The sequence below is a fragment of the Neolamprologus multifasciatus genome, chromosome 14 (assembly GCF_963576455.1).
Source record: "Neolamprologus multifasciatus chromosome 14, fNeoMul1.2, whole genome shotgun sequence".
NCBI lineage: Eukaryota > Metazoa > Chordata > Actinopteri > Cichliformes > Cichlidae > Neolamprologus > Neolamprologus multifasciatus.
In genome coordinates this window covers 8,372,671-8,385,490 of record NC_140452.1, presented here as the reverse complement: position 1 = coordinate 8,385,490, position 12,820 = coordinate 8,372,671, and the positions used below count along the sequence as shown (strand labels likewise).

General features: G+C 41.5%; 1 protein-coding gene across 2 annotated transcripts in view; it reads right to left on the bottom strand.

Annotated features, from left to right (window-relative positions):
* Positions 1-12,820, bottom strand: part of igsf9ba (immunoglobulin superfamily, member 9Ba) — an 87,924-nt gene that overhangs the window by 51,443 nt on the left and 23,661 nt on the right. For both annotated transcript variants that reach the window (XM_085131312.1, XM_085131313.1), the window contains exons 2-3: positions 12,169-12,366; positions 4,496-4,642 (exon numbers count right to left, since the gene is read on the bottom strand). In XM_085131312.1, the coding sequence (XP_084987438.1) occupies positions 4,496-4,642; positions 12,169-12,366 (345 nt within the window). The remainder of the gene's footprint in view (positions 1-4,495; positions 4,643-12,168; positions 12,367-12,820) is intronic.

Sequence of the window (12,820 nt, the reverse complement as noted above, 5' to 3'; positions counted from 1 at the left end):
TGTGCCGGCGCACTTTTTCCATAGGCATGCTTCTAATGGTGGGCACATGAAGAACATGAGGGGCGTGAAAGCTCGGGGAACCCTTAACCAATTTTTGTCTACCAGGCCACGGCAGAAGCAGATATGGTAAACACTGGTTTGTTTGTTTTTAAACCCTCTGGTTAAGGTTAAAATGGGCATGTGCAGTGAATATCAGCGCTATGTGGCCAGAAGTGTGATAATATAATTTATTTTGTGTAATAAACAACTGCAAGGATAGATGATTACAACAAATAGATGAGTAATACATAAAAGTAATACATAGATGAATAATGATGATGAGTTATGATGCGTAATCATGGGAACAAGTGGGTTTACAAACGGGAGCAAAAGCTGAAATAATGCCTCTGCTGAAGCCAATTGCACTAAATGCACTAAATGTGCACTGTTACAAGAATATTTTTCTTTCTATTGTTTTCTATTAATTTATATAATTTTAAGTTAAGCAGGACAGAGTTCTTTTAAAGAAAGATTTACTTTTATTATCAAAAGTTAAGCATGACAGGCTTCTGTTTAAGAAAGAGACCTGTTTTATTGTGTTAATGTTGTCATTTTGAGCTAAAAATAAATGGCTAAATGATTTTTGTTTCCCATGTGTTGATATCACAAAGAATACGCATCTACTTAAATCAAATTCAAGTCAAATGGTTAAAAAAAATAATTTCACACACAAAAAAAAGAGCTAAAAAATTCACCACACTGGGAAGGGTGAAGACAACTGGGTCGCCCGGCCCTGGCCACGAGGTGTCCCTTATTTATTTCTCAGGGAGTTGGCAACCCTAGTCACAACATACCCTTCGTAAATACTAATGTATAGAAACCGTTACCAGCAATCATTAATTTTTTGTGTGGCTTTTTTTCACGGTTTGTTAACATGCTGTGTAGGTGTGTACTTGACTAGCTGATATCGACATAACGGGGAAAACATCTGGTTTGACTATTGTTCACCTGTAGTTTGAATGCTGAACATTTGCCTGTTTAAATCATAAGACCAGTCACTATACAGAGATGTGCTTCTGAATGTGGACGATGTGTCTTCTGCTGCAGTGATGCAGTTCTGCTTGTGTTTAGTGATGTAAACAACTGATCGATCTAAACTCTTTAAACGTCAAAATTGATCATTAGATTTTTATGACACAACAGTGGTGAGTGTTCCCACCTTCTCCTCTTTGTAACTTAACGCGATCGTTCCGTTTTCGAGTTTTGGACATCAATTTTGGAGGATATCTTCGCAGTAGCGATTGACCGCAAAGTAAAGCTACCGGAAATGTACAACCCCACATCCGGTCTCAAACCAGGAAGTTAGCATTTTCTCGTGCACAGGGTCAATCGCGTAAGTCATGATGACGGCGCTGACAACACTAAAAAAAATATAAAGTCGCCAATTTGGGGTTTCTTTGGCTTTAAACCAGATGAAAAAGGTAAACCTACGGATGTAACCAAAGCGGTGTGCCACTTGTGCAGACGTATAGTGCGAGCAAAGTACTGAAACATGGCTAACTTACAAGCGCATGTACGTATCCACCATCCGGCTAAGTTTGCTAGGCTATCACCAGCTTCTGCAGCTCCATCAACAAGCATTTGGGCGCACTCTGAGGAGGGTGCATTTGCTCGCAGATGAAAGAGGGTGCTGTTAAAACAGCACTATTTTTTTTTCTCATGTTGACTGCTTCTATTAGCTCCTTCACTATAGCAAACTTACTCATGGGCAAATAAATAAATAAATCGCCCTTGCAAAAAGACGAATATATCGTTGATAGTCGATATATTCGTCCAATCGAACCTTGCAGACAAGGGCTTCACCCAAATTGTGTCCAAGGTCAAAATCAAATCTGTCATTTTATATATAATAACCTGCAAATTGTGATGGCTTGTGAGCCAGATAAGCTGCTGCATCACTAACATTCTGGTTAATACAAGCACACAGTTATACAAGAGTCATAATAGAGAAAAACATTTGTTAATTTTAGCTTATCATTTTTATCAGGGCATCTTATTTACCACACACACAGTATTTAATACATGTTGTACGCCCACCTCTAATTTAAATTTGCAAGCTGGGCTCCCGTAAAGTCTGGAGTTTGATTGTTCACCCCAGACTCACCATAGTGGACAGCACAGTGACTGACAAAGACAGATACACACGGGTAATAAATGGAGCTGACATTTGGGACCCAGTTGCATCGACCAAATGGGACCTAAATGCCAAGCCATCACTAACCCAGTAACATGGTGGCAAGGTCTGACTGTGTCTCTTTTTTGTCAAGTTTGAATATGCATGGATAAAATTAAAATCACATGACAATGATGGGGCAGTTTCTTTTTGCTTTCTTAAAAAGCTTACTGATGCTTGAGGACTATGCTTCTTACAAAGGCAAGAAGAAGACGAGGGAGGGAGAAAACAGAGAGAGAGTAGCCTTAGTGTCTTTTTCGGGCACAAGGCCTTGCCATCTGACACCTGCCACTGAGTGGGCATGAATTCCCTCTCCGCTTGGCAGGAAGTTAAGGCCAGTCACAGGAACTCAAAGAAGCAGTATATGCAAATACTAACGGCCAAAGGAAATGAGTGCGCTTAGTGTCTGTGCCTAGGCCAGACGAAAATGGCACCTGCTTCCTTCACAGACCCCCATTTAGGGGACAACAGTAGCAAAAAGGCTTCATATGAACTCCCCTGTTAGATGTCTAGACGCTGAAACAGCTTTTGATTTTTTCATGAATGTCTGTCTGTTGTTTACATAACAAAACTCCAACTAAATATTTATACCAGCAAAACATGTCCATCTGTGAGTAGAGCTGTGCGTGCACTCTATAGAGAGCGGCATTGCATGCATACATGAGGTCATACAAAATGCAGACATATAAAATGCCAAATATACATGAGATTCGGGGATATTATTAGTTGTGTTGAAGCCAGAGGAGCTCTATTTCTGTTGGAAGGCCTGACAGGAGTGGAGACCAGCACACGAGGGAGGGGAGGGGGAAAGTTGAAAGTGAATATTGATGAAGCAGCTACAGAGATGCAGTATGCCTACACAACAAGACATTCATACGCACACGCCTACAGATGTTCACAAACTCCAAACATCACAAGAGTGCGCAGGTGACGCTCACTATGACCGATTCACCCTATCCGACTTTACCCGGCAAACAGAGATTTCTTTCAGCCGCACACAAGCACGCGAAATGGGACGCTCTCGTGTCAGCTTTGAGTTAACGTCCGTTACACGGAGCACGCTTTAGAAAATCGTTTGCAATGCCCGATGTACTAACATATGGCAAAACACAAATTCAAAGCAAAGCACCGATAATCACCATTTTTACAAAGTGATTATGCCGTGCACTGGACAGTATAAATGATTTATTTTTTCACAGAGTATTTTGCACGCAGTGCAGTGTAATCACTATTCAAATATGAGAAAAGCATCTTGTAAAACATATGCACGATCAACTCAAATATGCATGACTTTCACGCAGCTCTCAAGCTCGAAGTTCACAGACCAAAAATATACATGTGAATGAGCCTGACAGCACTTTGTCTCTAAAGTCTCTCTCTAACAGCACAGAGGATTACAGCTTTCTGAACTTAGAGTCCTGTGGCGCTTTAACGCAAGAAATTCACCGCTTTCGGTTTCTCTTCCAAAAGTCTGCTTAGGAAACATTCCCTGACACATAAAATCAGTAACCAAAAAGCTAACAAAAGCATTGCGACTGATAGTACTCCACAATCTCGTCTCGTGCACGAGTGTGCCGCGGTTTCTTTATTGCATCTTTGCTGCGGCGTGCATCTGCAGAAAGCATCAACTGTAAAACAGGAGCTTACTGCGAATATCTTCCCGAAAAAGGCTGAAACGCACAGAGTACAAAGGCATCGCTGCACCGCAACAATGCGAAGACACGCTTTGCACAGGAGTCTCTGCGCCGCTGGGGCATTCCTGAGAAATGCAAAGGTGCAGATTTTTTTTCCGCCTGGTCATCAGTTTGATAGCTCTCAGACTATCACAGACAATCCCTGCCGGAACCGCCTTAAACTAGACACAATCAATCCTCCTCTAACCAGACGCTCATCCCTCTTTTTTCCTTGAGGCCTTTTATAAAGGAGCTACAGGAGTGACCTAAAACAGTGCCTGACTCAAATACACTGATAAACTTGAATTTTTCTGTAAATGAAAAATGAGTAAAAGAAGGAGGCCTGTGAGCAACTAAAAAAAAGCTCCAGTTAGCATAAAAAAATGAATGAAATTTAATATTTAAAGCAAAATAAATAAATAGATTTTTTCTAATAACAATGTACCATTCCCACATCTTTAATTGAAATGCCAATGGTAAATCTACGTGATTATCATTATCATAAAAACACACGGAGCTTAAGCCGATCCTCTTTTCTTTTTCTTTTTTTTTGTCTTCACAGACTCACACTTCCAGGTCAGGAGGTAGGCTGTTTGGCCAGATGACTCACCATTGACTGTGAGGTGCACCCAGCTGCCGTTGTGGAAGGTATCGTACTGCTGCTCCAGCATCAGGACCCTGCACTCATACCAGCCCTGGTCTTCGGAGCGCACTGGGTCAATCTGCAGGGAGGCCTTCCCATGCAGAGAGGCTCTACCTGCAGACAGCAGGGAGGGAAAAAAGCAGAATTAACCACTTCAGTACTATAACATTTATCTTTAGAGATACCACCATACACACACCCAAGAGCTTTGCTGGTCACCACATAGATCCATCATAGCAGCTGGGGGTTAAGTGCTTTATTTTAGGGCAGTGGCTGTAAGAGTGTGAGTTTTATTTCTGCTCTGACAGTAGTCCACAGCTCACAGTCGTATAACGCTTCTAAGCATGTTACAGATGTTCAAAAAATTATAAACTAAAGATTCATATATTTTCCTTTTCCTTGCAAGGGCTCCATAAACTCAAGCCTTTTGATCCACAAAGTCAGGTATGACAAACTGATTCATTTTTGAGGTCTTTTTCAAACTGCTTACTCGTATTCAGGCACTACATCAGACTGGAGCCTTTCCAAGCACTAGATGGAAGGAAGGAAAACACTGGCTGCCAGTCTCTTATAGAGCTAACACAGACAGACAGTCCCAAACACTTACTGTACAGTCATACTTACGGGCAATTTAGAGCCTTCAATCAACCTGACTTTTAAGTCTCTGAACTCTAAGGAAACACACACAGATATAAACAGCACGCAGAGTCGATTTGAGAGCAGAATGGTTTTGATATTATGAGGGAATATGGACTTTTTCCGTCTTGACAGAACGTCAAGCCCATAGCCCGCTTTAAAGAGGAGATGGTTATTTTAGTTTAATGTATGAGCGCAAACAGCTGTAAACAGCTGACCTAGATTCAGCTGAAGATTTCTTCAGTCCTCTTAATGCACAATTAAAAGAATACGGCCGTAATTATAATCAAAAGAAAAATTCTGCAGTTCACTGCAGTGAGTGCAAACAGCAGAGTGTATGTGCTTAAAGTGGCAGAGACACAAAAAAGACCTCAAAAGATGCTTATGGGCCAGATTTATTAAGAATGATGCTGGTAAATCAGTTTGTGCGCTAACGTCACTCACAAAAGATCCCACAGCTTGCATGCAATCTTGTCAATACCCTTTCTTTCTAAATAATGACACAAATGATTTTTTATGCTAAATGTCACTGTATAGCAATCAGACAAACTGCTAAGAGGACAGGAAGTTTTATTTGTTGCTAATAGGTGTTTGTAGAAGTCTTTCCTCTAAGTTTATTTAAAAAGTCAAACTGCTGTTTCATAGGGTTACAACAGAATCCCTATGAGTGTCCCCAATATATATATATATATATATATATATATATATATATATATATATATATATATATATATATATATATATATTCCCAAAATGTAAAACTAGTTCTTTAACTTATTAAATGTCACAACTTTTACGAGCATCCACATGGGCCGAAGTATTATGATTTATCCTTAAAACTGCCAGTCACTCCTTTAGCTGAATTTTAATACAGCGTTTGGTGTCGCTGTGGGAAAAGACCAGCTTTCCACTTCACATAAATGATCTTTCTTACGAAACTTCTCCATCCCCAACTCTTTTTACTTCAAGGCTGAGGATAAATTGGAATTCTAAAAGGAGGAAATCACAAGGGATGAGAGACATTCAGGAAGCCAGGCATGGTGAAATCTTCAGCTGCTAAGCTGTCTGTCTTCAAGCCTCCAGCCCGCTGCTCACATGGCTGCATCTGACAGCCCGACAGACTAAAACATTCGGATCTCCTCTGTCTGACGAGTGTTTGGAAATGGAGCATTTTTCCCAACTTTGATGTGTAGATGTTCTGTAAGCACTGTTTCCTCTTACTTCAGACTAAATGTCAGGCAAATCTATCGACGCTGAGGGCGGGCTGAATTGCTCTACCAGTACAAAAATGCAATAGATAGATACCCAACCCTGCGATTGCTGCCGTGGCTGGGGTAGAAAACTGACGGGTTTTTTTGTTAGTGGAAAATCAATACAGCACAGAGGAAGCGAGAGAAGCGCGGACTGCAGTCTTGCAGTAAAAAGGTAGATCGTCTCTAAAAAGTCAGGGCTATTTTTGCCTGGGCATTGAAGTGCTGAGTGGGGTGGGTGGTGGCATGAAGGGTAGGGATCAGTCTCAGCCTCTATTTGTCAAGGAGTGAGAGGGTGCTGCTGTAAACAGAGTTAACAGCACTGTATCCACGTCAGGATGGGCCTCCTGGGTATACACCACTTACACAGTACAGGGTTCTGTCTGCTGTGAAAACAGAGGGGCCAACACCTTGTTCAGATCACATCACAGGCTATGTCAGATAGGAAAGCTTTGAAAAGTAAATACTGAAGATCCAAAGTGACAAAGTTGGCAAACACATTGAGAAAAGACACATTTTAAGTCAGCTGAGTTTCACATGTGAGTAAAAAGAATATGGCTAAAGGAAAATGTTGTAGTAAGAGTACAAAAAAATTTGAATTCAGTCTTTCCCCATTATAGAGTGAAACGGCACATCGTGGTTAATTCAGTAATCTAAAGCCTGGTGCACATTGCTTTTGGGTTTGTCGCCGATGGTTGGTCGCCAGCAAACATCCCCGTGGTTTGCTAGTAGACTGGTTGTCTAGGTAGCGCTCTTATGTATTTACTACCCAGTCATTTGTCAGTCCTGCACTCTTATTGGTGGTCAGTTTAAAAAATGTAATTCAGGGCTCCCTATTTCACATTGCCTGCAGTTATTTCATCCATCATTGCTTGAAGTCACTGAATATCATTGACTTTACATGAGCTCTCACTGCTAGGCGCTCGCCGTGCATTCCTTTGAAGCTGATAGTTGGTTACTTGAGAATATTTCAGTCACCGGTTGAGAAAAGATGATCTCAAGGTTACGCACACTTTCTGTCACCAGCGGTTATTTTATTGTATATTGCATTAATTTTTCACACAACATCTTTTTTCCCATTTGCATTTGAACATGCAAACAATGGCACACATAAATCCAGAGCACCAAAGCACCAATTTAATCATAAAACATATTGGGACCTTCTGATCTTCATGTTTTACCTGCTTTAAACCTGGCTTTTTATTGCACTTTTGCAAAACTTTGGAAAACAAAGTGTTTTAGCTAGTATAGTTTTTAATTCCCTGAATCAGCTTAATTAGAAACCTTTTTTTTTGTAGATTGTTGCGTTTGCTTCTTCCCAAAACAAACCCAATACCAACAGTCACATTGTTGAGGGTCGAGCCAGAGTCCATGTTGTACCTTATGACTATTTCTCTTCCATTGAAAGTTTTCATTTTGCGAACAGTGCTGGGCTTGGAAGCAAGGGAGGCCGCCTGGTTTAGTTTCATGCTAAAGCTACCACACAGTCCAGACTTGAAGGTACATCACCTTGAAGCTGGAGAACGTTCTATGCTCTGGTTGCCTCGGTAACCCACTAAAATATTTACTACAAGTTCAAACGTCAATTAACAGTGCTGTCGTGCTGTTATTGGATTTTGCTTCAGTCGCTCACCAGGAAGCTGAGGTAAATGTATCTTGGGTCATGCCCACTTCAAATCACCAGCGGTTATTTTGCTCGCGGCTGCTTGAAGTCACCAAATGTCATTCATTTTCTGTGATCTCAGGTCGCCGCATCGCTTGCAGTGTGGAGGCAGGGTTTCTCTTCGGATCAAGCACACCTTGCTGCTTTTTAACGTGAATGTGTGGTTATTTTACTTTTATTGCTTTACCACATTAAAACCAGCGTATTGCATGGCTGTCAGAAATTCCGATTTTGCTACATCTTTTGAATTATGTCATGCTAAAATGTCCACTATTGATGCATTACTACTAACTTACTATCTCTACTTTTAAGATTAGGCTTAAAACTTTCCTTTTTGCTAAAGCATATAGTTAGGGCTGGACCAGGTGACCCTGAATCCTCCCTTAGTTATGCTGCAATAGATGTAGGCTGCCGGGGGATTCCCATGATGCATTGAGTTTTTCCTTTCCAGTCACCTTTCTCGCTCACTATGTATTAACAGACCTCTCTGCATTGAATCATATCTGTTATTAACCTCTGTCTCTCTTCCACAGCATGTCTTTTATCCTGTCTTCCTTCTCTCACCCCAACCGGTCGCAGCAGATGGCCGCCCCTCCCTGAGCCTGGTTCTGCCGGAAGTTTCTTCCTGTTAAAAGGGAGTTTTTCCTTCCCACTGTCGCCAAAGTGCTGCTCATAGGGGTTCATATGATTGTTGGGTTTTTCTCTGTATCTATGAAGCGCCTTGAGGCGACTTTTGTTGTGATTTGGCGCTATATAAATAAAATTGAATTGAATTGAATTAACAGGCTGCTCGTAACTCAGCCCCGAACAAGCAAAACCAAACTCTCTAAACAACTCCTCTTATTTTTAATATTAAGAAAAATGCAACACATTGCATCATCTCTGCATCCATCTGCAGATAACTGATTATTACATATCCGTATTATCCACATGCAAGCTGGGGCTAAACATGGTGGTAAAAGAGATATGATTCAGTTTTCCAACAGCTTGTCCCAAAGCGGCAGGATCTGACACTAAAAATTCACAAGCTGCACATCTGAATTATTGATTGTGTCTTTGCTACAGCAGGCACAAAAATAGATGTTTTTTAATGTTATAATTTCCATATAGCTGCAGGTCAAACTGGCAAACAAAATGATCCAGGATAGCAGAGAGATCTGTATAATTTTGCATTTTGCATCGAGTTAAAGAGGCAAAAACACACACACACACACACAGCTGCAATGAAAACATCTCGTCTTAGATTTGAATGACACATTGAAATGATTGTGCTATAGGTCTCTTAACAGTGTTTAAGACCGGATAATTAACAAGACTGATAGGCCTAGACAAACCCATGCATTGAACCCGAATGGATTCCTGGAATCAAAAGTGCAATCATCAGAGTGAAAATATGCGTGCAAGTACAGTATTCATGGATAATCTTCTCTGTTTTGGTAGCAGCTGTGTGATGGAATAATCACACATTTACTCTATTCATCAACTTTATTCATACTGAGTGATAACGATTCATGGGAATAGCCCAGATGAGCTCTGAGACCGCACGGGCCCATTAAGCGCCCAAAGGAGCATCTCATAAACTGCAGTCCAGTGTCATTATTACGCCGTCACCATGCACATGCAATCCCCAGAAACACTTTAATCTATGTAATGAGACTGGCTATATTCAAGTTGCATCTGTTCACTGGTAATTCCTCAACAGTGGACCTAATGCCACATGGAGAAGGCCCACTAGCAGAGTCCGAGTGAGCACAGTGAAGTGTAGAAAAGTGCTGTTTGTTCGCACAAAAAGCTGTTAGTCACGAGCCTAAACAGCGAAACGCTTCAGCAGCTGCAACGTCTACTGTAGCCACTGTATAATAAAAAGGGGCGCTCCCAAGACAGTGAGTCACTGCCATTAGGCTTCTTTGCCGTGAAGATCCTGCATTAAAAGCCCACCGGTGATTGCTGTATTATTCACACGCTTTGCATGATTCATATAAATAAAAGCAGAAAACTCTTTCACGTCCACATTTAGGACACTCGAGCTGAGGAGGTAAATCCTCGGCTTCTTCGGGAAGTCACGTCTTCATTTATTTCACAGCCTATTACCAGGTCAGCCAGAAGCTTTGTACTTCTAAAGAGGTGAGAGAAGGGAAGGGCTAAATCTGACCTCGTTCTGACAACTCACCATCTTATCACAGCCGCTGAGGCAACATCAGAAGAACCAATTTCCTGCTGTAAGGACTCAGCACAGAGCCTGCTGCAGACATACTGTCTTGACTTGTGTTGAATGTGAGGTAAACACATTTTGTACCCGAACCTTAAAGCAGCTATAATCAATAATTTTATATTAACAGCGGATCAAATGTAAAAGGGGTCGCCCGACTCTGCTGTTCAATTTCGACTCTGCGGAGCTCTGCGGCATCGTAGTTTTAATTTTACAGCGCGCGGCTTTATTGTTTTCGTTCACTCTCACTGCTTTAGGACATCACTTTGGCCTCGACCGTCAGCTGAGTTTAGAAAAATCCCAGTGTTAAGTACTGTGCAGCACGCAGACACGGTTAAGACACAGGTAGCGATCATAGAAATGCATTTAACAGCCAGGTTATTCTTTCAGGAGCTGGTAGACCAAAAAACAAGCAAAGTAAAAACAGAATGATGCTCATGTTGCTCCCCGTCTGCACATCTGCTTAAATAAAAACAGACTTGCAATAAATCCCCAATTAAAAGGACGCAGCTTCACACATTAGGCACATTCATCTAAATCATTCTAAACTCCAGTTACATCTCTATAAAAGCAAAGATTGTTAGGGTTTACTAACATGAGATTACTTTTCTTTTTCTACATGTACATGTGGGGGCTTTTTTAATATACTTTACTGACTCCGTACTTTATGTGCTCTGTATATTTTATGAGTGTGTGGGAAGGCCTACATGTTCAATGCACTATTCAATTATTGTGAATGTTTTTTTTCTGCTTTTCCTGCACAGCTCTGAACACCCAGTCGTTCTCGAGCCGCATAAAAGCCTCGGTGCGCGATGAGCCACTCGCCTGATGCTCAAACAGCAGAAGTACGATTCTGAGGGGGAAACACTGTGGATCAAGCTGAAATTGCAGGTCAATCTTCTCAATGAAATACGACTGAGAGGTACACATGTACACAGCACATTTGCACTACAATCTGTTTGAAACCGGCTGTCAGAAATGGTCCCGCTCTCAGCCAAAAGCTCATAATAAGGTCTGCAGCAGTGCAAGAAAATCTATATCCTGCGCAATCATAGAAATGTTTACCGAATGATTATAGTTATGCAGGACCCTTGGAGCTAAACATTGCAATGTTTCTGTACTAATATATCATTACTATAGCCATGAGCCACAAGATCGGGGGCTGACTTGACAGGTTGATCGAAGACGTCTTTACCGAAACAAGGTGAAACAACTAAATCGGGGAAAAAATGAGATGTTTTGTTATCTTTTTTTGTCTTTATAGAATTAGTGTGGCGTGTGGGGAAAGATTTATTTCAATGCAGAATTAAAGGAGAAGAAATAAGCAGAATCCACCTATCAACAACTCTAAAGTTCATTAATGACCATCTGAGAGGGGACAGTTGGGTTTATATGAGCAAAAAACTGAAGTTCAAGATAGATACATCACAATCAAGTGTGGATTATATCTAGATGTCAATGAAAAGAGTCTTAGAGGTGCTAGTAGGTAAATATATCTTAACCTATATGCATCTTTAACTATGATTTTGCCACCATTCACTGTTTGGTATGCACTCGAATTCGGTTCATATTACATACAGATAAACATGTGTGCTCGTCCCGCAGGGTGTTCTTCAATTTGGCCGCTGTATGTAGTGTGAAATTATGTTGTCGACTTTGTTTCTGCTGCACTGTCAACAATAAAAAGTCTCAGATTCAGCGTGCTTGGCAGTTGATAAGATTTTGATCCTCACTTATCCCAGGAGGCATCCAAGTCCACATTAATTCAGAGGTTTTAGAATAAATCCATCATGGATAAAACTTATTACTCACAATGTTTCTGTATTTGTCTGTTCTCTGTAGCTGCATTACTTTACTTTAGCCAGGCCTACAGTTGTCTTACCAGTGTATTCTGGATCCACATGAGGAGGGTAGAAGCGGAAGTTGATGAAGAAGGGAATAGACACTCCAAACCTGAACCACTCCACCACATAGGGGGGCTGCTGGCCGTCCAGGGGAGGGGACACGTCACACCCCAGGATCACGCTCTCTCCAGCGCGCGCCGTCACAAACCGGGGCTCCTCTCTCACTCCGTGGGCACCTGGAAGGAGAGGGAAGACGTTTTGTGGGCAAACACGTCATTTTCATGTTCATCGCAGCACAGCTGGTGCGTGACATGCAGGAGAACAAGATGCAGGAAAATCTTCATGCGCCGAAATCCTGCAGACTAAGCAGGAAAATCCCATTACATTCAAGACTAATTTACAAACAATAATTGGGGTGGCGATTCAACACGATCGACTAAACTAATGGATTAAAAGTACATTTTATTCAAAGAGCGCTGTACTGTACAGTGAGGTGGTAGTGCACCTGTGACCGCGCACATGTGAAAACCCCTCATCCTATCGGCCTATCGTCATCTGTCACCTGCATCTGTTGATTGAGTGTTTTGCGGCTGTGCCATACTGTACAATAAATGAGCTGCCAAGGGGTTCCATTGATCATAGCTGGCTGTTGCTCAGATGAGCTTTACTATGAGCACCACCAGGCTTGGC